Source organism: Zootoca vivipara, chromosome 5, assembly GCF_965207765.1.
Source record: "Zootoca vivipara chromosome 5, rZooViv2.hap1.1, whole genome shotgun sequence".
In the NCBI taxonomy this organism is placed as follows: Eukaryota; Metazoa; Chordata; class Lepidosauria; order Squamata; family Lacertidae; genus Zootoca; species Zootoca vivipara.
This window is the reverse complement of record NC_142588.1, coordinates 36,569,609-36,596,218: the sequence shown is the minus strand read 5'-3', so window position 1 is coordinate 36,596,218 and position 26,610 is coordinate 36,569,609. Positions and strand designations below refer to the sequence as shown.

The window sequence follows — 26,610 nt, the reverse complement described above, 5'->3', positions numbered from 1 at the left end:
AGACACACACACCCCACTTCAGTGCAGCAAAAGCAACCGCAGGCCAACCTCTCCCTCTCCTCGCAACCCCCTGCACTCGAAGCACATTACTGTCGCCCCCCACTCCACGTCGAAGAAGAGAAGCCTGTGGCTGGGGACTGCTCGGTCGAGCCGCTCTAGCGGAGCGCCGTTGCCCTTTTAAGACGAGCCGTGTCAGGCCCGTGACGTCAGAGGAGTGCAGAGATCTAGTCGTCGCGGCTGCTGCTCCTCTTTCTGTTATTGCAGGCAAAGGCTGGGAAGAGGAGGACGAGGAGGAAGAGGAGGGGTGGCTTCTCCGGCTGCATCGAGCGGTTCCTTTGCCTGGGCTGCTGCCCCCCTGGAAGCGAGGACGCCGCCGCCGGGCACTGCCCCCTTTGCTTGCTTCCCTTCCTTTCTTCCTTCCTTCCTCCCTCCGCTGAAGAGTTTCCTTTGTATTACTGGAGGGCTTTGCCATGCACAAGGATCCGGCAGCAGCAACGGCCAGCGCCAGCGGCAGGAGGAACTTTCCCAGCCGGAGCCGAATGGCTGCGAAGGGGGCGATTTAAGATCGAAGTCCGCTTTCCCCTCCTGCCCGACGAGGCGGCTGCAGCAGCAACAGCAGCAGCGAGGAGGGAACCAGCCAGCCAGCGCGGGCGGGGTGGGGGATCACCCGGCCACCCTGAGACAGGGCGCTCAGCCCGGATGCCGGCGCCCCTGCTGCCCCCGGCGGGAGAAGTGCGAGGGTCTCCTCCCTCCGCTGGGGCGCCGCCAGCCGGCGCGTAAGGCGCGGGAAGCCCCTTTGCAGAAGCCCACCCAAAGCGAGAACTTGGGCGAACTTCCCTCGGACTCCCCTCCTCCCCCCGCCGGCGGAGTGCACAGCCCGTTGGCCTCCCTGCCCGTGATTATTTCTGTGCAATTTGGAGGTGGGGTGCTGCTTCGTCGTCTATTTAAATATATACACACGCGCGCACACAGAGAAACTATTTAGGCCAGGATCATGGCGATGAAAGGGACTGCCGCCAACACCGGGATCTTGCTCGTGACGGCCAACGTGGGATCCTTGTTCGACGATGTGAGTAGCGGGGCTGGCGAGGCATCCGGGTCGGGAGTGGGGGGCCCCTCGCAAGCGCCGCGCGGGCAGGTGGGGCCCGATCTTCACTTGCTGCAGATGAAGGCATTCGTGCACATTGGCTGCTTTGGGCAATGGTGGGTCTGTGTCTCTCTTTCTCCCTACTGGGGCATCGCTGCCGGAGTGGCTGGCGACCATGACCGCGCCAGCCTGCCTACTTCCTTGGTGGCTCGGAAGCGGGGTGGGGGGGTGGGGAAGGGGAGGAGGTCGGGGTTGAGCCCGGCGTGGCTTTTCTCCAGGTCCTAGCGCCCTTCGAGTGTCGGCTTCCCAGCGTCGACTTGCGAGGAGAAAGCCCCGCGCGCTCCCGCCCCATGGGCGGTTGGAGGGCAGCGGCTGCTTAGCCCTGCCAAGCCGGAGCCGCTGCCTGCGTACCAGCTCTGGGGATTGACGCCTTGCACGTCAGACTGGGGATTCCCTTTGGGCCGCCCCGCTCAGGAAGCGGAGAAGGACTGAGGCGGTTCGCGCCGCCTCCCCAAGAGCGCACCTAGCCTGGCTGACCCGGCGCGGCCGCTCCGCCCCGCCCGGCCCCTTCGGCGCTCTTCAGGAAGCCGGGCTTGGGGAGGCGCTTGGGGACGGCGAGAGGGCCGGGCCCGCAGTCCTCGGCAAAGTTTTCCCTCTCTGTTCCATAGCTGGGGGCAGCCGCCCGCCGCTTCGGGGTGGGTGGATTGGCGGAGGGGGGATTGGGGGGGGTCGCAGGACCTTCCATCTCCCAGGCACTTAAACCCCCGGCGTCGTTACCCTTTTAATTGGTGCATCCTTTCTGCAGCCGGGTTGCCCATAGGTACTTGTGCAGCGTCTTGGTTCCAACAGCTTCTTGTTGTGGTTTCGCTGCAAAACTTGCTTAGAGGCGGTTTGTATTACACGTGAGCAGGGCCGGTGGTCCTCAGATATATGATCTGGCGGAAGAATTAGATGTGTGGAACTAGGTACGGAGGAAAGCCCTAAAGTAATGACCATCATAGAAGCATAGTATCGGAAGGGAGCACCTTGTTCAACCCTCCTGCAATGCGGGGCTCTTTTGCCCAACACGGGACTTGAACCCAGGACCCTTAAGATCAAAAGTCTCGTGCTCTACCAGCTGAGCGCTCTGAAATAACATTATGTGCCAAAGTGAGTTGCGGAGACACAAATTAATATCGGTGGAGGGACATCTGTGATTGCCCCCCCACCCTGCACATAGTAACCGATTTGGGTTGTGCTAATCGCCCAGTGTGAACAAGTGCTATATAAAGGAAGTTGTGCAAACTGCCTTTTCTTTGGGAACTGCATCTTGCTGTCTTGACAGACTGGGCCAGGTTTTGAAACCTTGGAGCTTTGGGGGAATGAGAGAAGGTATGACCACAACAGTGTAAATGTGTGCACTATCTATAACCAGATTTGCACTCTCAATTGTAGGAAAATGTGCTTTTTTTGTTGTTAAAAGTTTTTCTGGAAATGAAAAAAGTTAAGCTATGTCTTAGTTGAAAGAAGGTTATGCTTTTTTTTTAAAAAAAAGTTGGTTGGAACTGCTAAAAAAAAGTCACTTTCCCCAGATACTGTAAATATTTCAAATGCCCAGTGCCAAAAATAAAAGGTGGGGAAGGGAGAGCAGGGAAGAAGGGATAGGTTAATTAGCAGAGAGATGGCTTCATAAAAAGGTTTGTGTGCCAATGAGAGAAGTGGCTGCTAATTGCAAACTTCAGTACAAAGGGATATATACTGTTTGTTTTTCTTTCCTATTCTATCTTTGTTTTGTTTTTGCAGGGAACAGCAGGTGCAAAAATAATGTTAATTGTGATGGGTGTGTGTATCAATTCCTCCAGTGTGCTAGCCCTATTTATAATCATTTTTCCACTGTACCCAGGAAAGAAAGAAAGAAATCTTGTATTTCTGTTGGTCAAAAACATCTCTTCCATATCTGGGCATTCTGAGTTGTTATCTTGATATAATTTGAAGTAACTTGCAAACCAAGAATGATTGGTGTTTCAACCCCAATTATTAAGTTGTAGCTGTACGCCGGCTCCCTCGGCCAATAACGTGAGATGAACGCCGCAATCCCAGAGTCGGTCACAACTGGTCAGGGATACCTTTGCCTTTACCTTTATCCTGGTCCTGGATGTGAACCCTGGTCCTGGTCCTGGTCCTGGATGTTATCATAACCTTGCTTAATATCTTGTTCTAGATATTTGGGTAAAGGATAGCAGTTTTAGTTTTTAATGCCATTTCTCCAGATTAGTTTAAGGTGTTGCATTACTTCAGTGTAAATGGAATGGTTGCATTGAATTTAGGTGGCTGTTCACATTTTAGGGGTCTTCGTTGCCTCCTTTATTACACTGACCTACCGTACTGCAGCACTTACAATACTTGGGGGTTAGAGGTTCTCCATAGGAGCTTTGCGTGTTTTCTAGGCCTGAGACTGTAGTGGAATCACGTGATGCTTTGTAATAACACATGCACTACTTACTTAGGACAGGTCCACACCATACACTTAAAGCACATGACCTCTCCCAAAGAATCCTGGGAGTTGTAGTTTTCCCACTCAGAGGTACAATTCATAGAACCATTAAAAAACTATTTCCTGGGATTCTCGGGGTGTGGGGGTGTGGAGAGCCATGTGCTTTTAATGTGGGGGGTCAGATGTGGTTTAAATAAATGGTGTGGTGTGGATCTGCCAGTAATCTTTTCTCAGACTGTTATGCAGTTTAGTGCCTTTTCAGTCAGGCGCTCCAAATGCTTTGAAGCCTGAGGACTGGGAGCTTCTATTGGCTTCATTCATTCTCCCATGAAAGAACAAAAAATTCCTGCAGAACATCCCACATAAAGTGGGGGGGGGGGGAGGAGGAGAGGCCTGTTTCCAAGTAGTGGACTTCCCAGATGCCTTTGGGAAGTCTCCATGTGGGACATTAATACAACAGCTCTCCCCTGTCTCAATCATGGCTAATGGGTCTGTTAATGATTATTTCAGTTGAGTCTGGATCACTCGATGTCTTTCAAGGGCTCTAAGGCAGTAGCCCTCAGCACATCCTAAGTTAAACTATGCATTGTGTAAAAACAGTTCTTCCTTCGGTTTGTTATGAAATATACTGCAGCTCAACTGTATACAATGTGCTATTTATTTATAAAATTCTCAAGATACTTTCTCACATGTTGATGTGAAAATGCCAGATTAAGCTTTGTTAGGCCAAAATCTGTTTACCTAAAAGTTACAAGATTTAGTTTAAAAAAGGTAGGCAGCAATGTTTGTTTGATTTACTTAGGCTGCATTCACATGGCAATGACGTTTCCATTTTAATGGTGTTTCTCTAACTCTTAATTTCCATGTTGCCTTTCAGCTGTCACACAATAGAAAAGCCAGTTCTGGAACTACAGTATAGTGGAATATAGTGCATTACTTCAGCATTATTTGCAAACAGATTTTTTTAATGAAAGCAACTAGCACAGAGAAAACTTATGGTGCTAAACTTGGACTATATTCCACTATAGTCCCCCCCTGCACCCCACCCCACCCCCAAAAAATCTGGTGCCAAATCCAGAGTAGAAATGGATTATGGATCAGCACAGCATTTGAAGTGGGGTAGTAATCCACCCCAATTACTTTTATCAGATGTAAATGAATCTGGCAAACTATTGAAGTGAAACCAGTCCATTTTCTCTCCCCACCCTACAATTTAGTACTGAATGAGCAGTTTTTCTAGCAATAGGCCCAAATTCAGTGCAGGACTTTCCAGGTGTCAATCCTTACAGAAATGCCTCTGAAATCAGAGTCAAGATTAATTTATATTCTTCCAAGAAAGAAGAAGAATTCTAAATGAGGAGTGTACATGACTGAGAATGAAAGAGTCCAGACAACTGAGGGAAATAACGATTGGTCTGAGGAGTGTTTAGCTTCTTTAGTGGGGCCTGTAGATTGACTAGAAAGTTTTCATTGCCCAAGAACATGCTGTTCCCATCGTTATCTAGAAGCCTGGTAATTCCTGGCTTGCTGAACCCAGTCTGAATGCCTCTAGGTATACAATCCCTGCTGACTGTTCTTAAGAGCTGCTTCTTGGTGTGTCTCCAGTAATTTATAATGGCACACAGAGACCGGGAACCAAGTTCCACTTTTCCTTGGATGTGTAATTTGCTAGCTGCGTTAGAATTGGAGAAAACATGCTGGGTTCTCTTCTGCAGCACCCTTGCGGCATGGTCCATCTGGAGCTGGTTCCTGTGGGTTGGAGGTGGTACCTCCCATGGGTGGCTGACACTTTTCAACCCAAAGCCAACACTGACCCGTAGCCCAACCCTCTGGGTGTACCCACCTCTCATGCATCACTTAAGTAATGTGTGTTTGGAGATGTACAATTTCCTTTATTATTATTATTATTATTATTATTATTATTATTATTATTATTATTATTACATTTTTATTGATACACCACCCTCCCCAGCTAGAGACGGGCTCAGGGCGGCTGACATTAACATGATCACAAGAAAACGTAAAAGAAAGAAAACAATCAATTAAAATGCGGATTAAAATACAATCCAGATTTATTTATTTTTTTAAAATATAGCCTAATTTTAAAATGGCCCAAATCAAAACCATAAGGGAGGAAAAACATAGTGGTCAGACTGAGTCCAGCCCAAAGGCCAGGCGGAACAGCTCCGTCTTGCAGGCCCTGCGGAAAGATTTTAATTCCCACAGGGCCCTGGTCTCCTTTGAGAAAGCATTCCACCAAGTAGGGGCCAATACTGAAAAGGCCCTGGCCTTAGTTGAGGCCAATCTAGCCACCTTATGGCTCGGGATCTCAAAAATATTGTTTGTGGACCTTAGGGTCCTCCACGAGGCGGTCCCGTAGGTATGAGGGTCCCAAGCTGCATAGGTTTAAGAAGTACCAGCAAGTCTTGGTGGTCAATGGGGCATACGTCTAGGAAAGTGTATACTGTACTGTATAGGATTGAAGCTGTGTTCTAAAATGGGTATCTTGTGCATATCTGAGTAAAAACGTATGCATTTGCCAGGCTCCCCAGACAGCCTGTTAGATTATGTCTGGTCTTTATTGAGCGTTCATTCTGATTTGTTGGGTGAGGAGTGCACACAACGGTTCTGATTTATTTACAGGGTGTTTATAAGTCTTTATGTTGGTCATTTGTCAATCCCTTGCTTCACGGTACATTTCCTCATCACTTTCCTAACTAAAAAAAGGTCTGCAGGGTGGGTTTTTTTTAATAAAAAAAATGGATTTGTTATGCTGGCCAAACAGAGTTTCTTAATCCACTTAAATTTTCCGGTGCACATGTGAATCCTTCCCACAAAATACTGTCAGCCCAGAGGAACCCTTTGCATGCCTGTTCAGTGATGCTCATATGTACCTAAAACAGGACATTGCCTCTGTGTGTGTAGAATATGGAGAATAAGTTCAGCCTAAAGCAGCTGCATGAAGTTCAGCGTTGGGTAGGGATATAAAGTAGTCTGAACATTTCTAGATTACTCCCCCTTCTTCGCTAGAGCTTGTTGCTGTTGGAATCAAGGCTTGGAAATTGAGCGGTCAAAAATCTGGAATTGTGACAATTATTAAGAAACATTACTTTATGAAGTGAAATATGACTTGTTTCGAGGTCTTAAGCTCTGAGGTTTGACATTTATAAACTAGCAGATGACTATGGTACTTTGCTTGTTTCCTATTACTTGGAGCGGGAAAAAGAATCTATTATGTATTTGACCCCGAGATTATGATAAGTGGTTGCACTTACAAATGAGGAACCACTATTGGTGGATGTGAACATTTAAGAGATCTGATTGAAAATACATTTCCCCCCTCTTCCTGATTTTGTTTACAATATGGTTTTGATTACCATAATCATCATTTGAGTTTGGTTTTGTTATCTAATCTGTTTTCGTATTGGAATATTGCTGAACTGAGGATGTGCTTGTTTGCCTTGCTTTTTTGTTTATTCCCATGGTTGATGCAAACAAGCATCAAAATAGTGACACACAGGATGGCTTCTGTGCCCATTTACATACATCCTGAGCTGTAAAACTGCCAACTGTTTTCTCTTGTCCTAACTAAACTAAGCGCTGTCAGATTATGATGCCTCTAGGTTTGTAGGAGAGAGACAGGTGAAAGTTATGCTAGCCAGTCATTTGCATCTACCTGTTTTGCTTGATGCGCTCTCAATTTAAAGCAAAATCTGAGACTTAGTAGTAGTAGTAGTAGTAGTGTGTGTGTGTGTGTGTGTGGGGGTGATCTGTCATGGAACAACCCTATTGGAAAAGATAACAGTGGTTATCAGACCTTGTTGTTGGTTGTGAAGGGCCCCCCATAACAGTTCAAGCTCCAGGGCCCCCCAAATGTAGGTCCCCCATTGGCTTTGAGTCACGAGTTTACACATGTCTTCATTCAGAGGCTTCCTTGATTTTGAAGAGTCTGATTTAGTGGTGCAAACTTCCATGCTTGGAGTAGGAATCTATGGGCTGCTCCTAGCCTGGGGCAACATTTTGGCAAGTCCTTCAAGGCCCTACTCCCTGGGAAGAAAATACTCTTGTTAAGCAACAGAGGGGAAGGGTCAGGTGACAAAAAGCAACAAAGCAAAAAACCAGTGACATGGAGCTTCTATATGACACAAACACATAACAGGACAGTTCTCTAACTGCTCAGCTGCAGCAGAAGACAGTCTGCCAATGTAGCGGTGCTTCAACCAAATCCTTAAGCCCCTCAGCTAGCAGAACTCAAATATAGGATTAGGCCCGTCTTTTTTAGGTTTTTAAAGTTGTTGCTTAACTGATTTTTTTTTTAGTCTGCTGCTATAAAATGATTATTTCCACACATACCCTAGCATTGTGTAGAGAGGTGCCTTTCCTTGTGGCATTTCATTTTTTGTTTGTTTGTTTAGTCGTTTAGTCGTGTCCGACTCTTCGTGACCCCATGGACCATAGCACGCCAGGCACTCCTGTCTTGCACTGCCTCCCGCAGTTTGGTCAAACGCATGTTCGTAGCTTCGAGAACATTTCATACTGGTGTCATTTCATACTGGTTAGCAATTTGTTTATGGAGAAACACTGTCTGGTACATTATATCGTCTTCATTCTGACCTTGCTATGTGTTTTCTACACCCTGTTTTCTGAAGTTTCAAAACAAACAAACAAGCAAGCAAGCAAGCAAACTGGAGGAACGTCAAAACAATTATGATGTTTTCCTATCTGGGATGGGTGGGAAAAGAAATTGTAGCAAATGAAAAATACAACAGGAAGACTAAACTCCTTTAGCTTATTCTGTTTGCATATCGGGTGATTGATGTCCAAAACTATATGTATCAATTGCTTTAGCATGTTTTTAATGCTGCTGGCCGAGAAGATCTCAGGGTGGGGCTGGAGAAAGAGACGATCAAGTTATTGTTTTTCAGTGATAGGGGATTTGTAAAGGAAGGACCATGGTCCTTCAATCTGCTGATCCTAGCAATAATAATAATAATAATAATAATAATAATAATAATAATAATAATAATAATTTATTATTTATAGCCTGCCCATCTGGCTGGGTTTCCCCAGCCACTCTGGGTGGCTTCCAACAGAAAAATAAAACACAGTAGTCTATTAAACATTAAAAGCCCTCCCTGAACAGGGCTGCCTTCAGATGTCTTCTAAAAGTCTGGTAGTTGTTTTCCTCTTTGACATCTGTTGGGAGGGCGTTCCACAGGGCAGGCGCCACCACCGAGAAGGCAACTTGGCTTCTCGCAACAAGGGAACCGCCAGAAGGCCCTCGGTGCTGGACCTCAGTGTCCGGGCAGAATGATGGAGGTGGAGACGCTCCTTCAGGTATACTGGACCGAGGCCATTTAGGGCTTTCAAGGTCAGCACCAACACTTTGAATTGTACTCGGAAACGTACTGGGAGCCAATGTAGATCTTTCAAGACCGGTGTTATGTGGTCTCGGCGGCCGCTCCCAGTCACCAGTCTAGCTGCCGCATTCTGGATTAGTTGTAGTTTTCGAGTCACCTTCCAAGGTAGCCCCACTTGATCTTTTGAGTTCTGGGTTGGTGGCTTCGTCTGCCCTATGCTCCACTAAACCTGCTATGTTTGTGTACCTGGTCATGGATCACAAGCCTTGGCATTTTATTATATGCATAGATCTTGCCAGCTGCATGATTGAGCCTATCGCGTGTGTGTGTAGCTATGTTTTGTCACCTCATGTGCATGAAAGGCATATGCAGTCAAGAATGCTTGGGTATTTAAATTGTCTTCTGCATGACTCCTGTATTGTTGCCGATATTCTAAGGAAATTGCTGTGTGCTTCCCATTTCTCTGACCGGTCAGAATTTTTGGAGGCATGGCTAGTTTATCTGGGATTGGCTTCCTTTGGAAGGAGGCCTGGCTAGTAGAGACTGCCTTGAGTTTATTTACAAATATACAGTGCAGCGGCTTCACCACTTCTACAAGCAGAAGATCCACCGCCTCACATGAGTGAGACACCTGTGCCCCATTAGCATTCCCCAAGCTGGTGCCCTCAGTTGACTTCATTGCCCATCAGTCCCAGCCAGCATTGTCCAATGGTCAAGGGATGATGGGTGTTGTAATCCAAAACAGCTGGAATATGCCAGTTTAGAGAAGACCATTCTAAGCCATCTGTTCACTCACCTTGAATCTATCTCTTTGTCATTCTGAGTCTTTCTCTGTATTCACTGCACACACAGATCTAGCTTACATCTGTGTGTGTGTGTGTATGTATGTACACGAGTCCCATTCATGGGAGTCTCCCACCTGTTTCCTAGCCTTTACCTGTAAGTTCCCTAACAAAGATGTAGCTGGTACAGCTTGGCCACTGATCCTTGTGAAACGTACTGGATCATTACCTGGAAGCCTTGCCTGACAAAAAGTAGGGCTGGCAGGGTTTGAGCAGCATTCAGAACACTGTTATTAGCCACCAACCAGGTGACATTTGCATACAGAAAAATAGTTCAAAATTTGTCCAAAAATCTATTTTCCAAATTGAACTGTGTTCGTTTTTTAAGGCGGGGTGAATTTTTGAAAAAGGGAGAATATGCCAATCATTAGTGTGATGCTTACACCCACCCACCACACACTTTATAACACTGGACTGCTCAGTAACTATCCATATTGAAATATGAGTGCTTCTACATTCTTATCTATCGTGGCCCAGTGAGTTGTTAGGTGTTCAACAGTCTTGTAAATAGCTGCTTCCCTGGTTGCTTGTTGTGATGGTTAAGAATTGCATCTGGGTGACCAGAAAGGAAAACACAAGTGTGCACACTTGTTTTAAAGGATCTGTACTAGTGATGAGAAAAAACATGCCACTTTGCTGTTTGTTTTGAGTTTCAACTTCCCCTTGAAACCTTCTGTGGGTGGCCTTGTGGTCTTTGGGGCCTGAACTCAGTGGTTCTTGCAGTAGCTGGAGAACTCCCCCCCCCCCCATTGGCCTGTGTGTGGTATTCGTGGTGTGTTGTGCGGCAGTAACGGGGGTGCATTGGAGCAGTTATAAGGAGTGTGGTTGCTTCTGCATTTATCTGACAGTGCTGCTTGCCATGTGGGGAGGGCATCTGTACAGTCTATAGATGCAACATTCCTCCAGCGCGTGAGAGAGGGAGAGAAATAGCTGCCCTGCAGCCTTCATTCATGCAATGAAGAAAGCTACTGATGACTTTAACGGGAGCTGTTGACTAGAGTTGTCAGCTGGTTGAAGAGTTACTTTGTGCTTTCAACAGCAACGTGATGTACAGACACGGGCATGTGATAATAGTCTGCTTTTGACACCTGAAAAGTGCAGTCTGGCAAATCTGTGTGACCAGCATGCCAGCCTCACCCCCACTATTCCCTGGCAGCAGGAAGGGCTATCCAAGGGCTTATGTTCATAAGTCAAAATTATGCAATCAATCCACATACAAAATTATTGGCAGTGATTTATAACTGGTCCTGTTTGAACCATTTTCCTTTCCTTCCCTTCCTTCTTTTGCCAGATCAGCATTGCCCTCTGAACCCAAGCTGCTTGGTTCTTGCTTAGTTTCCATCTCTTAAGAGGGTGAGGCTCTGTGCATTTAGGGATAGAAAGGTGGTTTGGGTAGCTTCCAATTCCAAAGTGCATGGCATAAGCCTTCTCATACATATACTGTACATGTATCCGGCTGCTGTCTGGGGGGGTACAGAAGCAGCAAGGACCCTGAGTAATACCTCGGGCTGAAATAATCTGGGTTTAAGATCCAGAGAAGAAACCTTTGTGGCTGACACTGCAGCTTTTTGCTGCAGCAGTTGTATAGGGGAAGAGAGATTCCTGTTCCACTGTTCTGTTTTTCATAAGTTTGCCCAACTTAATAACGCAGAGTGAATTCATAGGCAAACCTGTGTACCTTTCCCAAACATCTCAAACATTGTGGAGAAACCATAGGACATCAGGAATAGCTGCCCCCCGCAAATAAAAATAAGTGCAGTAATTCTACCTAGAAGTTACAACAGACGTTAGGCTCTCTGTGTCTAGACAGGGGTGCAGCTGGGCTACTAGTTGAAGCTGATAGAAAAGGCACATTAATAATAATAATAATTACTGTATTATTACTCGCATGTCAAAGTATCACATTTAGAAATCTCAAGTGGATACTGGATTGGTGCAGTCTCTGTGCATCCCTGCCAAAGGCTTGAACTAGCCTCATACAGTTAATTCGTAGAGTTTTTTTTTTAAGATCAAGAATCTTTGTGGACGTTAGTTGTTTTTCTTTTATAAAATGAGCCGTCACCACCTCATTTTCAGCCATGTTTGCGAACTGTAAGTCATTTGGGATACTGAAATCCAGGTTCCCCTTACAGACCTCCTCTTCTACTTCATTGCGGCATGCTGCCTAATTTTAGAGATCTCGCAATCCCCATGGGAACCGCAAAACTGATTTTCCCATAGGAACGTCTGGCAAAGTAAACTTTACTTCGTATTAGACATATGTTATTGGGTTTTTAAAAAGCCTGTTATCTGTGCTGGCTTTTGGCTTGCTTCCCTCTTGTGGCCCTGCCCCCACCCCCATTACTGTAATTTTATTTAATAGCTGAAATGCCCGAGGATTAGTCTCTGCGTTGCTTGCACACAACGTTATTTGCTGATGTGTCTTAGTCTGTTATCCCACCATTTCATTTCAATTTTTTTTTTGCATTTGTTGCTTCTTTCTGGTGAAATTCAACAGTGAATAATTTTGGGGGTGTTGCCTTAATTGAGAAGTTGGCAAAAACGGCAGGAGCTAAAAGGAAACTCAAATATGGCTTGAAGCAAGTACTAACACCAGTGCTCTGGTGTGACTTGCTAATGAAGATGTTGCACTTCTAAAAAAAAAATTGCACAGTTGGTTCAGATGAAAAAAAAGGAAGGGCCTTGTTCTGAATGTTAAATAGAAGACGTGCATCTTTGAGGTAAAATTCTTTGTCAGGGTTAGCCAATGTGGTATCCTTCAGATGAGAAGGACAAAATGCTCAAAGGGACAAATGTACAAACAGTATTTTGTATTAATATGTGTTTGTAGCCTTGATTTTGTTTAATGGAATGTTCATTATCTATTTGTATATTTGCAACTCTCCTTTGAACATTTTATCCTTGCTTTCTCTATGGTCCTTTTTTGTTAAGGAGAGCACACTCTTTCCCCCTTGTGTAGGACTAAAATTCTTACCATTCTTGACCATTGGCTCTGCTGACTGAGACTGATGAGAGTTGTACCCAACAACATCTGAACAACATGATTTTTACTTCCTCAGTTCTTACTACTGATGGGGTGGGGGGAAAATTCATGGTGCCAGACTTGGAGCTGTTATGAAGCTGCTCTGTTAATGTGGACTGTCAGTTGTTTTTTGTCAGTAGGCCATAAGCATGTTGCAGATTTCCGTGGACGTGTGTGTGTGTGTGTGTGTGTGTGTGTGTGTGTGTGTGTGTAGTGGGGGCATATCTTGCATTATGCTCTCCTCAGCCGCTGTAACTTCAGTGTAGGATTCCTGTGAAGAGCAAGTGTGATTTTGAGGAGGCTTCCTCTTAATCCCAAAATCTTCTCTGAGTTGAGGGGGGTGGGGACTCCCTCCGCAGAAAGCAAAGATATCATTACCATCATGATTTTTTTCCACTACTTAGGTTACAGTCAGCTAGTAAATTTATCTTGGAGTGTTTGTTTGTTTGTATAATTTTTGCCTTCCCTCCTGTTTTACGCACATTTTTTTCCCACCTTGCTCTTGGATACGCAGACAGGAAGCAATTCTGTGTTCTGTCCACCTTGAAGAAAGTGCCAAGGAAGTGCTAAAAGCTTTTGTGGTTCTTAATACTTTTTGCACTGTCTCTCTCATGTCCTTTGGGAGATATGCAATCTGAACAGTGGAAAATGCTATCAGTCCATCTCTAGTGTACGAAAACAGAAAAAGCAAGCAGGTACAGAGTTTCTTCCCTCCTAGCGCTGCCCTTGTCAGGGGATACAACCCTTGTCCAGAAATGCAGCCCAGAAACAGCTGCTTTAATGAATGTCTCTCCCCCCCTCTCTCCCCAAACTGAATGTGTTTCTGTAGGATTCCACAATGATTTTACATAAGCTCATAACTGAGATTGTACCTCTTTTGCTGCACATTTCCCAAAAGCACTCTTTCTCTTATTGTGGGAGGATTCTGATATTTCTCCTCCCGAAAGTGAACTGATGTGTTGAGTGCTAGCAGGACTGTAACCAAAATTGGGCTACTGGGAAATGAGAGGAAGGCGTTAGCATGCACGGGGGACCGTGAAGGTATGCAGAAATAATAACACTAGTACAACAACAATAACAACAACAGGAGCATCCAAGCAGCCCAAAGAGAACTAAACATGCTCAGTAGCCAGGGAAGGTTGATGATCAGTTGGAAAAACGGAACAGAAAAATGAGGGAGGGGGGAATGAATATATTGCTGGGGTTGCTCCTGATAGGAGGGCCGTATGTACTGAAACATTTTGTCGCAGGCCTTGTTGGGAGACATAATGTGCAAATATTTCTATTACTGCCAAGAGAACTGAAAGATTCTCCTACTTGTAAAAATAGATGATTGTATATGCTCTGCAGATTCTGTGATCTAAACAATAAACCTGATGGGCAATATTTCCTTTCCTTGCACTTGTTTTCTCTCCTTGCCTTCTAACACAATCTAGAAAGTGTGTGTGTGTGTGTGCCCTCACTCCAGGTTCTGCATTCTCTATGTCAGGCATGTCAAACCTGCGGCCCTCCAGATGTTTTGGACTACAATTCCCATCTTCCCCAACCACTGGTCCTGCTAGCTAGGGATCATGGGAGTTGTAGGCCAAAACATCTGGAGGGCCGCAGGTTTGACATGCCTGCTCTATGTCATCTGGTGACGTCCCTTTTCAAACAACTTCCTCACCCCAGTGCGTTGTATACTAGTTTTGGATTAGTCTCATGGAACTACAGTTCCCAGGATTCCCCGAGGAAAGGAACGACTATTTAAACCAGTTATTAAGTCCGTGGTGTAGATATGGCTCAAGGACTCCATGACACCATATATGTGGAATGATTTTCGCATGACAATCAGAAATCTTCTTGCAACTTACGCCGACGGGAGAAGGAGTTAATAACTGAGTTATTAGTAAGCTTTGCTCCTCTCAAGGCTTCAGAAGTGAAAAACTTCCCATACATACCTTTGTGTCCAATACAGAGTGTTCGCCTCGAGTGAGTGTTGAGACTTCCTCTTACTCATCTTCTCATAAAAGCAGTTGTGTGGATCAGAAAGCCTTTTGCCATTCAAGGATGCAAGAAAGCTACTTATCTGCAGGGCAGTTTGTCAGGTCAGCTTTCAGCAACGGTTTCCTGTTGCTGATGGGGGTGGGGAAGCCAACTGCTATTGTGACGGCTTTAATAGCTATGAAGTGTATACAAGATGGGCAAATAAATAATTCTGCTCTCCTTGCTTGATAGCAGGCTAAGTTGCAGAACACAATTGGAGGGGCTTTGGAAGAAAGGAATGTTCTACAGCAGAACAATTTTCTTTTGTAAGAGTTTTTTTTGGGGGGATGACTCCTAAGGAGGAAAAATCGCACAATGAAAATAGTTGGAAATGGTCATCCATGTGGAATTTCATGGGGAAAATCGAAGACACGTGAATCATTAAATAATAAGCAGCGGCCCTTTAAAAATAAATAATATAAATAAAAGTTTGTTTATTTTGGCCAGATTATGAGACAAATGTGTCGTTTCCAGTATCACACTGATGTGCAGCAATGCAGTTGCTCTGCTGGTTATTGCTTCCGTCTTCAGTGTTCACTTCCAGGCCTGTTATGCATTGGCAGTCTTGGCCTTCTGGACCAAGCTGAAGCAAAATGCTGTTTCCTTAATATAAGGGACAGTTTTGGTTGCTAGGAAACATATTGGTTTCCTTGTAGAGGATTCCCAGAACCTGCTTGCCAGTTGGAGATAGGAGTTTCATTTTGACAGGTACAGTTAGAGGCTAGGGATTACTCTTTTGGCTTATGATGACAGAAAGGATCAGGAAATCTCCTTGATGAAGAAAGAGTAAAGCGCCCCCCTCCCCCGTCTTAGAGGTAAGGTCATTTGGTGAGAAGCTCTAGGTTTTTCAAGCTCAGTCTAGGTTCCCTAAGCTTTAGATTTCCCAAGGATTCCCCTTCCTTCCTAGTTCCTGGAAGTTTCCTACTTGCATAGGTTCAGGAGAAGCAATATATATGTATGTGTGTGTGTATATGTGTGTGTGTGTGTGTGTGTGTGTGTGTGTGTATAGCTTTATTGATTTCTAATATATAACAATTACAAAAGAGAGAGAAAAAAAAGATGCAAAACCAAAATCCACAACTCCCCCCCCCCCGGGACAGATCAATCTAGTTAAGTTTGTCAAAGCCCAATCTGTGATTTCGGTAGGATTATCAGTAAAGTATTTTATAAAAGATAATCATCTACGTCATTTGTATTATTCAATGCATGTAAACTCTGTTATTTTTCCTGATAGAAATAGACCACGCATTCTGTTTCCAATGAGAGATACACAGATGTTCCAATCCTTTCCAATTCTGTGCTACTAGTACGTGTGTCATTACTAAAAGAAAAGTAGTTAGGTCTTTATAACGAAGGTCAGATTGCCCTCCTTTAAAAATATTTAACAATCCCAAACTTGGGGTACGTTCCACATTTTGACCCGAAATGTAGCTTACAGTCATACCTCGGGTTACAGACACTTCGGGTTGCGTGTCTTCGGGTTGTGCTCCCCGCCGAACCTGGAAATACCGGAATGGGTTACTTCTGGGTTTTGGTGCATGCACAGAAGCGCTAAATCACGCTTTGCGCATGCGCAGAAGTGCCGAATCACAACCGTGCATGCACAGACGTGGCGCTGCGGGTTGCGAACGTGCCTCTTGCACAGATCACGTTCGCAACCCGAGCATCCACTGTATTTCTGTAAACATCCTCTGCCAGAAGGGCTTTTTATGTTCACATGTCCACCACATGTGAAGTGTTGTACCTAATCCTATTACAGCCTCTCCAGCACAATGGTGGGGCAGTTTTATTAATATAACTACACCATAATGAAAAAAATTCCTTCAGTAGCACCTTAAAGACCAACTAAGTTTTTATTTTGGTATGAGCTTTCGTGTGCATGCACACTTCTTCAGATACACTGGAAACAGAAGTGTCAGACCCTTATATATATACAGAGGGTGGTGGGGGTGGGTGGGAATGGGTGATGGGCTGATGGGAGTGGTAAACCTGTGGATGGCTGTTAACGGCTGCTGGTGGCTGCAATTAGTCCTGGGGGGGGGGGGGAGCAAGGGCTGAGGCCTAAAGAAAGCTTGATCATGCATAATGAAATAAGAATCCGATGTCTCTATTCATCCCAGGTGGCTCCATGGTAACTACACCATAATGGTAACTACACCTGTAACTACACCTTAATGGTATCCAATGCCATCAGAGTAGTAATTTAAATGTATTTTCTCATATCTAAGTTGATACTGATTTTAGTGGGGGGTTTTTTTTAGCCCACAAATGATTCTAATCCACCTCCACAGTCTGTATCCCTAGATCAAATTCCCATTGCTGTTTTAAAAAGTTGCAACCTGCAATTATTATATATATAAGAGCAAGAAGTGAAACCAATCACTTGGGAGCAGGCCTGCACTCCTCTAGACATTTGGCAATCTCTGTGAACTTTGGGGCTGAATTCAAGGTTTGCCCATATACCTTAAAGTGGATTGTCTAGTTGCCAAAACACTTGTCAGTTTTCGAAAATACGAACAAGCAAGCTGAACCTAGGACTTGGCAAGTTTGTAATAGGAACAGTTTTGCCTTGGAGCACTCAAGGGTTAATGATTTTAGTAATATTTTGAAGGATTAATTGCATAAAGACGGACTCTGTTCCAATGGTTAGCTTCCAAAAAAATGTATAAAGTTTAATGTTAGGTGACAGTGTTTATGTGGATAACACATGGAGATTACTTACAGACGGGACAAAGAAACCTCTGACAAAAAACATGTGTCAGGCTAAAACAAATTGCAGTGGCGTGGTTTTTATTTTATTTTTGTAGAGCTGGCACATTTCAGATGCAAAATGTTCAAGTGGATGTGTCTTTTTATAAAACACATTTAAAAATTATGACAGTGCTTCTTGCAGTGTTGGGCATTTTTTAAAGAGTAGTTTTCCATAAGCTTGAGATTTTAGGAAATATGAAAAAAAAAGTTAAGGAAAAACACTGCAGGTGGAAGAGAAAGGGCACAGCTTGAGATTTTAGGAAATATGAAAAAAAAAAGTTAAGGAAAAACTCTGCAGGTGGGAGAGAAATTCTGCGCCCACCCTTCAACATCCCATTAAAGACTGAATGCCCATTAGTGGTCATAGAATGATGTCTGGAGTGCCAGGAATCTTAAACAGTAGCATTCCACACTGTAACAGTTTCTTGTAGGTTTCACTTCTCCTAGGTGTTTGGTCTGCTGGAAACCAACTGCTTGTACAGTGGTACTTTGGGTTACAGACGCTTCAGGTTACAAACTCTGCTAACCCAGAAATAGTACCTCGGGTTAAGAACTTTGCTTCAGGATGAGAACAGAAATCGTGCAGTAGCGGTGTGGCGGCAGCTGGAGGCCCCATTAGCTAAAGTGGTACCTCAAGTTAAGGACAGTTTCAGATTAAGAACGGATCTCCAGAACGAATTAAGTTCTTAACCCAAGGTACCACTGTAGTAGCAAGGATTCCCCCCCCCCCCAATCAAGCAGTTTGTGTTTTAATCCTCTTGAATACTTGCAGGTGTTTAAATCTGGAGTTTGGATTATGGCATTGTATTATGTGCAGATGCGAAAGAATCTATAAACTACAATTTCTGACTGTTGTTGTTGTTTAGTCGTTTAGTCGTGTCCGACTCTTTGTGACCCCATGGACCATAGCACGCCAGGCACTCCTGTCTTGCACTGCCTCCCGCAGTTTGGTCAAACTCATGTTCGTAGCTTCGAGAACACTGTCCAGCCATCTCGTCCTCTGTCGTCCCCTTCTCCTTGTGCCCTCAATCTTTCCCAATATCAGGGTCTTTTCCAAGGATTCTTCTCTTCTCATGAGGTGGCCAAAGTATTGGAGCCTCAGCTTCAGGATCTGTCCTTCCAGTGAGCACTCAGGGCTGATTTCCTTCAGAATGAATAGGTTTGATCTTCTTGCAGTCCATGGGACTCTCAAGAGTCTCCTCCAGCACCATAGTTCAAAAGCATCAATTCTTCGGCGATCAGCCTTCTTGATGGTCCAGCTCTCACTTCCATACATCACTACTGGGGAAACCATAGCTTTAACTATATGGACCTTTGTAGGCAAGGTGATGTCTCTGCTTTTTAAGATGCTGTCTAGGTTTGTCATTGCTTTTCTGACTACTTCAACATTTTCTTCCCATTGAAAATCTGCCCCTTTGCTTTATAGTGTGGCAGCTGCAATCGTTTGAAACAAATGATCTACCAGAACAGTTTCAGTCTTCGAATTTTTAAAAAATGTGAGAACATGCTTAAAAGAGCAGTTTTGTGGGGTGAAACAGATATTTATCCAGTATTTATCTTTTTTTAAAAAAATTTGCAGTATCAGTCCTTTTGCTGTCCTCCAAATGTATGTCATTCTTCTGGAAAAACCTAGAGTCTGGGTGAGACACGATAATTTTTTCTTCTTCTGATCAAGCCATTGTCCCCAAAGAACCACAAGTTCTGAAGATCAGCTCTAATTGTGCACATAATTTACATCACATTGGGATCAATTATGGTAGGAATATAATCTCTAGTGTATATTTTTGGAGACCACAGAAATTTCTTTGAGATGTTTTAATATAGTCCCTTGGAACATTAATCTAATAAATATATCATGGCTTTTGGAATATCTTGCTTGCTTTTTTATTGTTAACTGAAAATTAAGGGTCAGAAGTTAGGGAGATTGACTAGTGAGTTGATTTTAAATTATGCAAATGGTTAATTGATTTGGTATGGAAAATGGACTTCTAATCTCATTGGCACCCTGAAAGTTTGTGGGCAATGATCTATAACTTACAAACAGGAACAGCCTAGAATAACTATACAGTGGTGCCTCGCAAGACGAAAGTAATTCGTTCCGCGAGTCGCTTCATCTTGCGATAATTTCGTCTTGCGAAGCGCGGTTTGCTGTGGCAAAAAATAAAAGCCGAAAAACTTTGTCTTGCGAAGCGCAGCCGTAGAAAACTTTGTCTTGCGAGTCACCAAAAACATCGCAAAACACTTTCGTCTTGCGAGTTTTTCGTTGCGCAAGGCATTCGTCTTGCGAGGTACCACTGTACCAGAGATAGACGATGTGGTACCCTCAAGATTTTGGACTATAATTCCCATCATCCTGACAGGTGGGGGTGCTGGCTGGGGTTGATGGGAGTCCAACAGCATCCAGAGGTTACCGTGTTGGCTGCTCCTGGACTAAAGGTTGATTGGATCCAAAAAGACGGCTGATGTGAAAACTTTAATAAAGTTAATGTGACGTACTATATAAAAAATGACCACATCTCAATGGTTTGTCTCTAAAGGGTCCTATGTATCTCCAGCCAAGAAGTGTAGACAGTGCTAAGCTAAATGAACCAATGGTTTGATTTTGAGACAGAGCCTTTTATAGAGCAACTCCTCCCCCCCCCCCCCGCGTTTAGTGCTTATTCAAACCATGCTCTTCCAAAGAACAATGGTGCATAATTTAAGCTTTGAGTTTGCAATGCATATTACAAACTAAATGTAAAGTCATTTAGCTAGTAAATAAATGCAAATATAAAGCTGCTATGGGCATGGCTAAATCCATAGCTATGCACCTGGGTGCACCCAGTTATTGTGCTGCTGCCCCCCAAAATATTGTTTGGGGATCAGTAATGGGCAAACTCCATGGCGTTGTTGTTTTTTGTAAGCAATTGGAAAAATTATATAGCCAGGTTCAATTGCATGGTTATTTTTCCACAAGTTAACTCTTTCCCAGCAATCGACTTAACACACTTTTAAGATCTTGTCTGTGGGTGTTTAAAGTCTTCACACACTTTGTTTTCCAAGACATCAATATTGAATGACTTGGGCTGCTTATTTTTAATCACAGTGAAGTAGTTTTGTTAAGTGTTATAGCTGAACACCTTGACTGAATTGTTCCTGGTGTCTTAATCTGTGCAAGCCTTTAAGTGGGCTTTAGAAACTCATCTGTTCCAGGCTTACAGACAGGCCAGGTCCATCAAAAATTGGCCACTGAGCAATCCTTTTCACATCCTCCTGGGCCATCTTTCTACTTACTAAACACAGCACGTTTCCCCCACCCACTATTCTGTAACAAGAGATCATCTTGTTGGAAGCTTCATCTCTGTTTCAGAAATGATAATAATATGTTGGGGAGGAGGCTACGTTCTTCCACGGGTTACCATTCAATCCCATATAGCCAGTGTGGTGTAGTGGTTAAGAGAGGTAGACTCATAATCTGGGGAACCGGGTTTGCGTCTCCGCTCCTCCACATGCAGCTGCTGGGTGACCTTGGGCTAGTCACACTTCTTTGAAGTCTCTCAGCACCACTCACCTCACAGAGTGTTTGTTGTGGGGGAGGAAGGGAAAGGAGAATGTTAGCCGCTTTGAGACTCCTTTGGGTAGTGATAAAGCGGGATATCAAATCCAAACTCTTCATATATCTTTCCACAGAAGTAAATTCCATGGAGCAAGTAAGCATAGGCTTGCAGCTCTAGTCTCTTCACTAGCGAAAAACAAACCCTATTTTGCAAAGAGGATTATGAGCCAACCAGGTTTGTCTTCCATGTTTATACGCCTCTGCTGTGGTACAGGAGGACTGCCCACTGTCTCAAAAACTTCAGAATACTGCATATTAAAGTCTTGTCGGATGCACTTCAAACAATTGCAGCGGTGCTGTCCGCTCGAAAACAGGGCTGACCAATGTAAACATTGTCATCAAATTTTTCCAAGAGTGTGGATTATATCTGTAAGACGTTTGCTTTCTCAGATTTGGAAGTAGAAAAGTCAAATCACATTACACAATGGTGAATAGGCTTTGAATAATATTTGATTTGAAGTGCAACCCGAAACACGCTTACCAGGGCGAGGGAGTGCAGTGGAATGTGTTTGGACTTACTTCTAGGCACAGGGATTATATGGTTAGCCTGCTGAATCCACCTAAACAGCAGCTCCTTGAATAAAAGGAGGATGCTGATTTCATGGGGATCTTAGTTCCTGTTGGCTAAGAATTCATCCCCTTGGCTTTACTCAAAGGCGCATTACCTAGATTGCCACCGCAAGTGTTGTTGTCATCAAACACGGTTGCTATGTGACACCGGGTTGACATTGCAATGGCAATGGAGGCAATAGTAAATAGTGTGGTAACTTTTGCTGTCAACACTGTGTCTCCCATTAGGGAGTCTGGATGAGCCTTGTGGTTCTTTGAATAAGTTAACCACTGCAATGTGGCTCCCTGGATGCATCAAATCTAATTTTTTGTTTGTTTTCTGTGGCAGCCACGTCATGCTAGTGGTGCATCAGTGGCATTGGACCTGATTCATACGTTGAGCAGGTTGTTGTGTAATGCAGTCCTCCAGGGCTTCAACACCTCAACTATGCCTATGTGGGAAACATTTGTCAGTGAAAGGACTCCTTTTAATAGTCCTCCTGCCTGTGCAAAGTGGGACTCATTTACCTTTCTCTCTGTCATGCTAGCACTGCAGGTCTGGTGGGAGTTGCTTGTTTGAGAGCACCCTGTGCATATTTCAGGCCCTCTGCTTGAACTGGCTCCTTGAGAATTGATATCTCTGCCAATCACTCACTTTACAAGATGAGTAGTCTATAAATACCTTTTCGGGTCTGCCTTGATTCTGTGGTTTGGTGTTTGTTATATTTGGTATTTTGGCTTTGTTTCTTGAATGTAGTGACAGAAAGTCCGTGATGAATAGATTACTCTATTCATACTCTATTCCGAACTTAAAAATGGAAAGCGTAATGTTGGTGGTCAACAAAAGAGGTATAAAGACTGTCTCAAGGCAAATCTTTAAAAATGTAGTATAAACACTGACAACTGGGAAACACTGGCTTGCGAGCGCTCCAGTTGGAGAACAGCCTTTACCAAAGGTGTCATGGGCCTTGAAGAAACTTGATCTCAGGACACAAGGGAGAAACGTGCTAAGAGGAAGGCACGCTTGATCAACTCCCACCCGGAAACCAATGTCCCCTCTGTGGAAGGACGTGTGCATCCAGAATTGGCCTCCACAGTCACTTACAGACCCATTGTTAAAACCGTGTTTATGGAAGACAATCTTACTTGGCTATGAGTGATCGCCGAAAAAGAAGAAGAATAGATTTGTTGCCTACATTTTAACCCTTAACCCAGGCATCCCCAAACTGCGGCCCTCCAGATGATCCTTAGCTAGCAGGGATCCCATGATCCCTAGCTAGCAGGACCAGTGGTCAGGGAAGATGGGAATTGTAGTCCAAAACATCTGGAGGGCCGAAGTTTAGATGCCTGCCTTAACCAATAACAATCACAAAAACCCAATTTAAGAACCCTTCAAATGGTGGGCGCACAGCCATCCGCTCAGCATGAAGGCAGCGCATAGCAACATTCAGCAGCATCCGAAAGCAGAAAAGTGTGATGCACTCTGTGTGGGGCAGTTGAGAATCTGCAGTGGCTCCTAAAATCCCGAGTGCTTCTAGGGCAGGGGTCCCCAAACTACGGCCCCCGGGCCGGATGCGGCCCAATCGGCCTTCCAATCCGGCCCGCGACGACCCCCGCCGCCCGCTGCCGCCGCCCGCTCTCGCGGCGCGCGGCGCAGCGGCGATCTAAAAAATCGGCAAAAAATCGCCGAAAATTCTTTGTGCGCATGCGTACGGGCCTCTCCCGACCCGGAAGAGGTCATTTCTGGTGCACTTCCGGGTCGGGGGAGGCCCATACGCATGCGCACAAGCGATTTTCGGCGATTTTTTTTCCCGCCCGTGTGCGCGTGCGCATGCGCACGGGCGCGCACTCCCCCGCCCTCCGGCCCGCTGCGCGCGCACTCCCCTGCCGTCCGGCCCACCGCGCGGTCGGCGCGGCGGGCACCGGCCCGCCGCTCGGTAAGTCTGGGGACCCCTGTTCTAGGGCATTCATGTGACACCAGTTCTGATGGATATGCACTGCCTTGAACCCAATTCAAGGTGTTAATGTTAGTCGCAATCAACTTGGGGCTCAAATGCTTGAGGAAGGGCCTTCCGCTATAACAACATGATAGAGCATTAAGGGATAAAGGACAGGCTCTTCTTCTAGTCTCACTGCTGGGAGAAGCACATTGGGGACCATTTCCTTCTTTGTGATGGCACCTCGGTTGTGGAATTCCTTCCCCCTCGAGGTACAAAAGGTGCAGTCGTCGTTTATTTTTTTAATGCCAGATAGGAGCATATATATTTACTGTACACAGGTATTCGCGGGGAGGGGAGGCTGGTTTTCCGGTTATAAAATAGCTGTTTTCTGTTATGACATCATGTTTTAATTGATGGTGTAATTGTTGTGGATTTTATATGTATATAGTGTTGCCTTTATAACTGCTATTTTGAGTGTGTGTTTGTGGTTTGTATGGTTTTTTTTTATCATGTGACACCGGGACCAGGAACTGATTTGTTTAATGTAAATAAAAAAAGGTAGATAGAAGGGCAACCTGTTAAAAACGAAAACAAAAAAGTGACTATGATTGAAAAAAGAAATTCAAGATTGGTTTGTATGGCAATTGCTCCCACTTGTAAGGTGATTTTTGCAGTGAGATGAAGCTTTATGGCTATGACAATGATCTGTTGGGTACTTGTCAAGTATCAGATTAGGGCTCTCCAGCTACTACCCAAACGTGTTGGATAAATTGAGACACGTCCAACAGGTAGATTGTGATCTACTGGTAGATCACTGGACGTCTGTGGTAGATCACTGGTAGATCAGTGGCTCCCCCAAAGAAGTTGAACAACTTTGGCTCCCTTAGTATCAACATTTTCCCCTGCACCCCCCCCCCACGGGGCTTTCCTCCTCCCTAAAACATCCTTGACCTGAACCCCCAAAAAGGGGGTAGATCACTGCCAGTTTTTAACTCTTTGAGTAGATCACAGCCTCTTGAGAGTTGGCGACCCCTGCAAGACTGACTTTGATTGCTCTATAGTTGTCAAAAGTCAATCCATGGGAAGAAAGGAGTTTGTGCAAGATGACCTATAAAATCATGGATTTAGCTACACCCTGTGCAGTGAATTGAGATTTATCAGAGTTTGAAGATGTGCAATTGAAATAGAACTTCCGTCCTTCCTTCCGTCCTTTTTAAGAATGATATAGAAAGCTCCAGTGATTCAGATAGGGTGGTCTAAATGATCAGCTTCACGGAAATGAATGGATGGCAACTTCCCTTTAGTCTCCCAAGGAGAAACTGAGTCTATATCTGTAGTACAGGGATGGGGAACTTGTGGCTCTCCAGATGTTGTTGAACTTTACTTCCCATCATCCTTGCCCACTGGCCATGGCTGGCTGCGGCTGATGAGAGGTTAGCCCACAAGGTCCCTGTCTCTGATGTAGAGGATTCTCTTATGGAAATGCAGCCTTACTGATGTATGGGATAATGCAGTGCACTTCCGGCTGCTTCCGGCTCTTAGCGAGCTATTCATTGTTATCATCATTAGCTTATAAAGCCTTCCTTAAATGTTGGCTGTCTGAATGAGTTGTTCATGTTTGCACTAAGTATATAGCCTTCTCTTGTGGATTTTAGCTATAAAGTGGTACCTAAGCTTTTTGAGATAGGGTGTAGCATGCATCTGTAAGCATTGGTCCAAAATGTTATGGTCGCTGAAGGTCGTGTTGTCGAATTAGCTTTCTAGTCTGTGTAGGTCCTTTCTTTAGAAATACAAAGTTGTTCCCAAGTTCTGGAACAATTGGCAGCCTAACAATTCTCACATTGAGCCTCTGTAAGTTATTTTTGCTGTGGGTGTATTTATGAAATGTCACATGTTGGGCCTCTTTCAGAATTATTTGGTTTGGTCTGAGATCAAGTTTAATTCTGAACTAATGGCGAAAAAGGCTTCAATAAATGTAGTTTCTTTTTTAAAAAAGGTCCTCTTTTGTGCAGATAAAAAACCCACTAAGGTATGTGTTGGTTTTCTTTTCAATAACAAGATGGTGTCAGCTTCTAACAACAATACACAAATGTATATACTTTAATGCTACAGATATCTGTTATAGCAGGTGGAAAGGCCAAGTGGAACTAAGTAAATATTGGTATGTTGAATTAACAAAATAACCAGCATTTCTCATTTTCTTTCTTTATATCTTCTTATGGATTTGGGATTAAGATTTAAAAGTTGAACCTTCCTAAGAGTGATGTGTGTCTCGGTGCATTTTGTGACAGGGAATTTCATTAGCGTGAGCAGTTTCTGAGTTCTGGACGCAGTACTGCGCCTAAGATGGCAGATTAAAACTGCAGAGTGGAAAGAAAGGAGGACCTTTTCCTGCTTCCGCACTTCAAGCTCCTCTCTGAAGACTGGAGAAGAGACCCTCTTAAAAATATTAGGGGGGTGGGCAGGGGAAGGACTAGAGCATGTGAAAAATGAAAATAATATTTTAGCTGCAGTTCATTTATTTTCAGCTTTGTATTCTTGTTATCAAAATAAAGTGTGCCTAGACATTCTGTTGTTGTGCCCATAAGCTAGGTTTAAGGCACCATTTAGCTCCTCGCTTTCATCTCTCAGTTTCTAGCACTGTTTAGGAGGGAGGGGATTTGGTGATATCAGAAGAGTAGTTTTAAATTTAGTTTGGAAATTTCCTTAATGGGAAAAGTGGAGTTCCAGTACAGTTTTAAAATGTTACTTTATGAAATGCACTTCCTTGTGGAAAAGAAGAATATAGAGTGCCTTATTAAAAACAGGATATCTCTTAATAGCCAGGTTTAAATATATTTTCCTCCCTTCCTCCTGCTTCCTCTTCCTTGTGCAAGTAAATGCAGATGAAACATGTTTAGGCTCAGTTGAAGCCAATCAATGATTTGGTGCTGATGAAGCTGAATTAAGCACTTAAATCCTATAGA

At 44.4% G+C, this 26,610-nt stretch overlaps 1 protein-coding gene across 4 annotated transcripts in view; it reads left to right on the top strand.

Annotated features, from left to right (window-relative positions):
- Positions 1-208: 208 nt before the first annotated feature.
- The window catches only part of INPP5A (inositol polyphosphate-5-phosphatase A), a 235,040-nt gene continuing 208,638 nt past the window's right edge, over positions 209-26,610 (top strand). For 2 of the 4 annotated variants that reach the window (XM_035137835.3, XM_088670395.1), the window contains exon 1: positions 209-1,069. In XM_035137835.3, the coding sequence (XP_034993726.1) occupies positions 995-1,069 (75 nt within the window). In that variant the 5' untranslated portion in view covers positions 209-994. The remainder of the gene's footprint in view (positions 1,070-26,610) is intronic. The other 2 variants (XM_088670393.1, XM_088670394.1) reach the window with 1 other exon arrangement.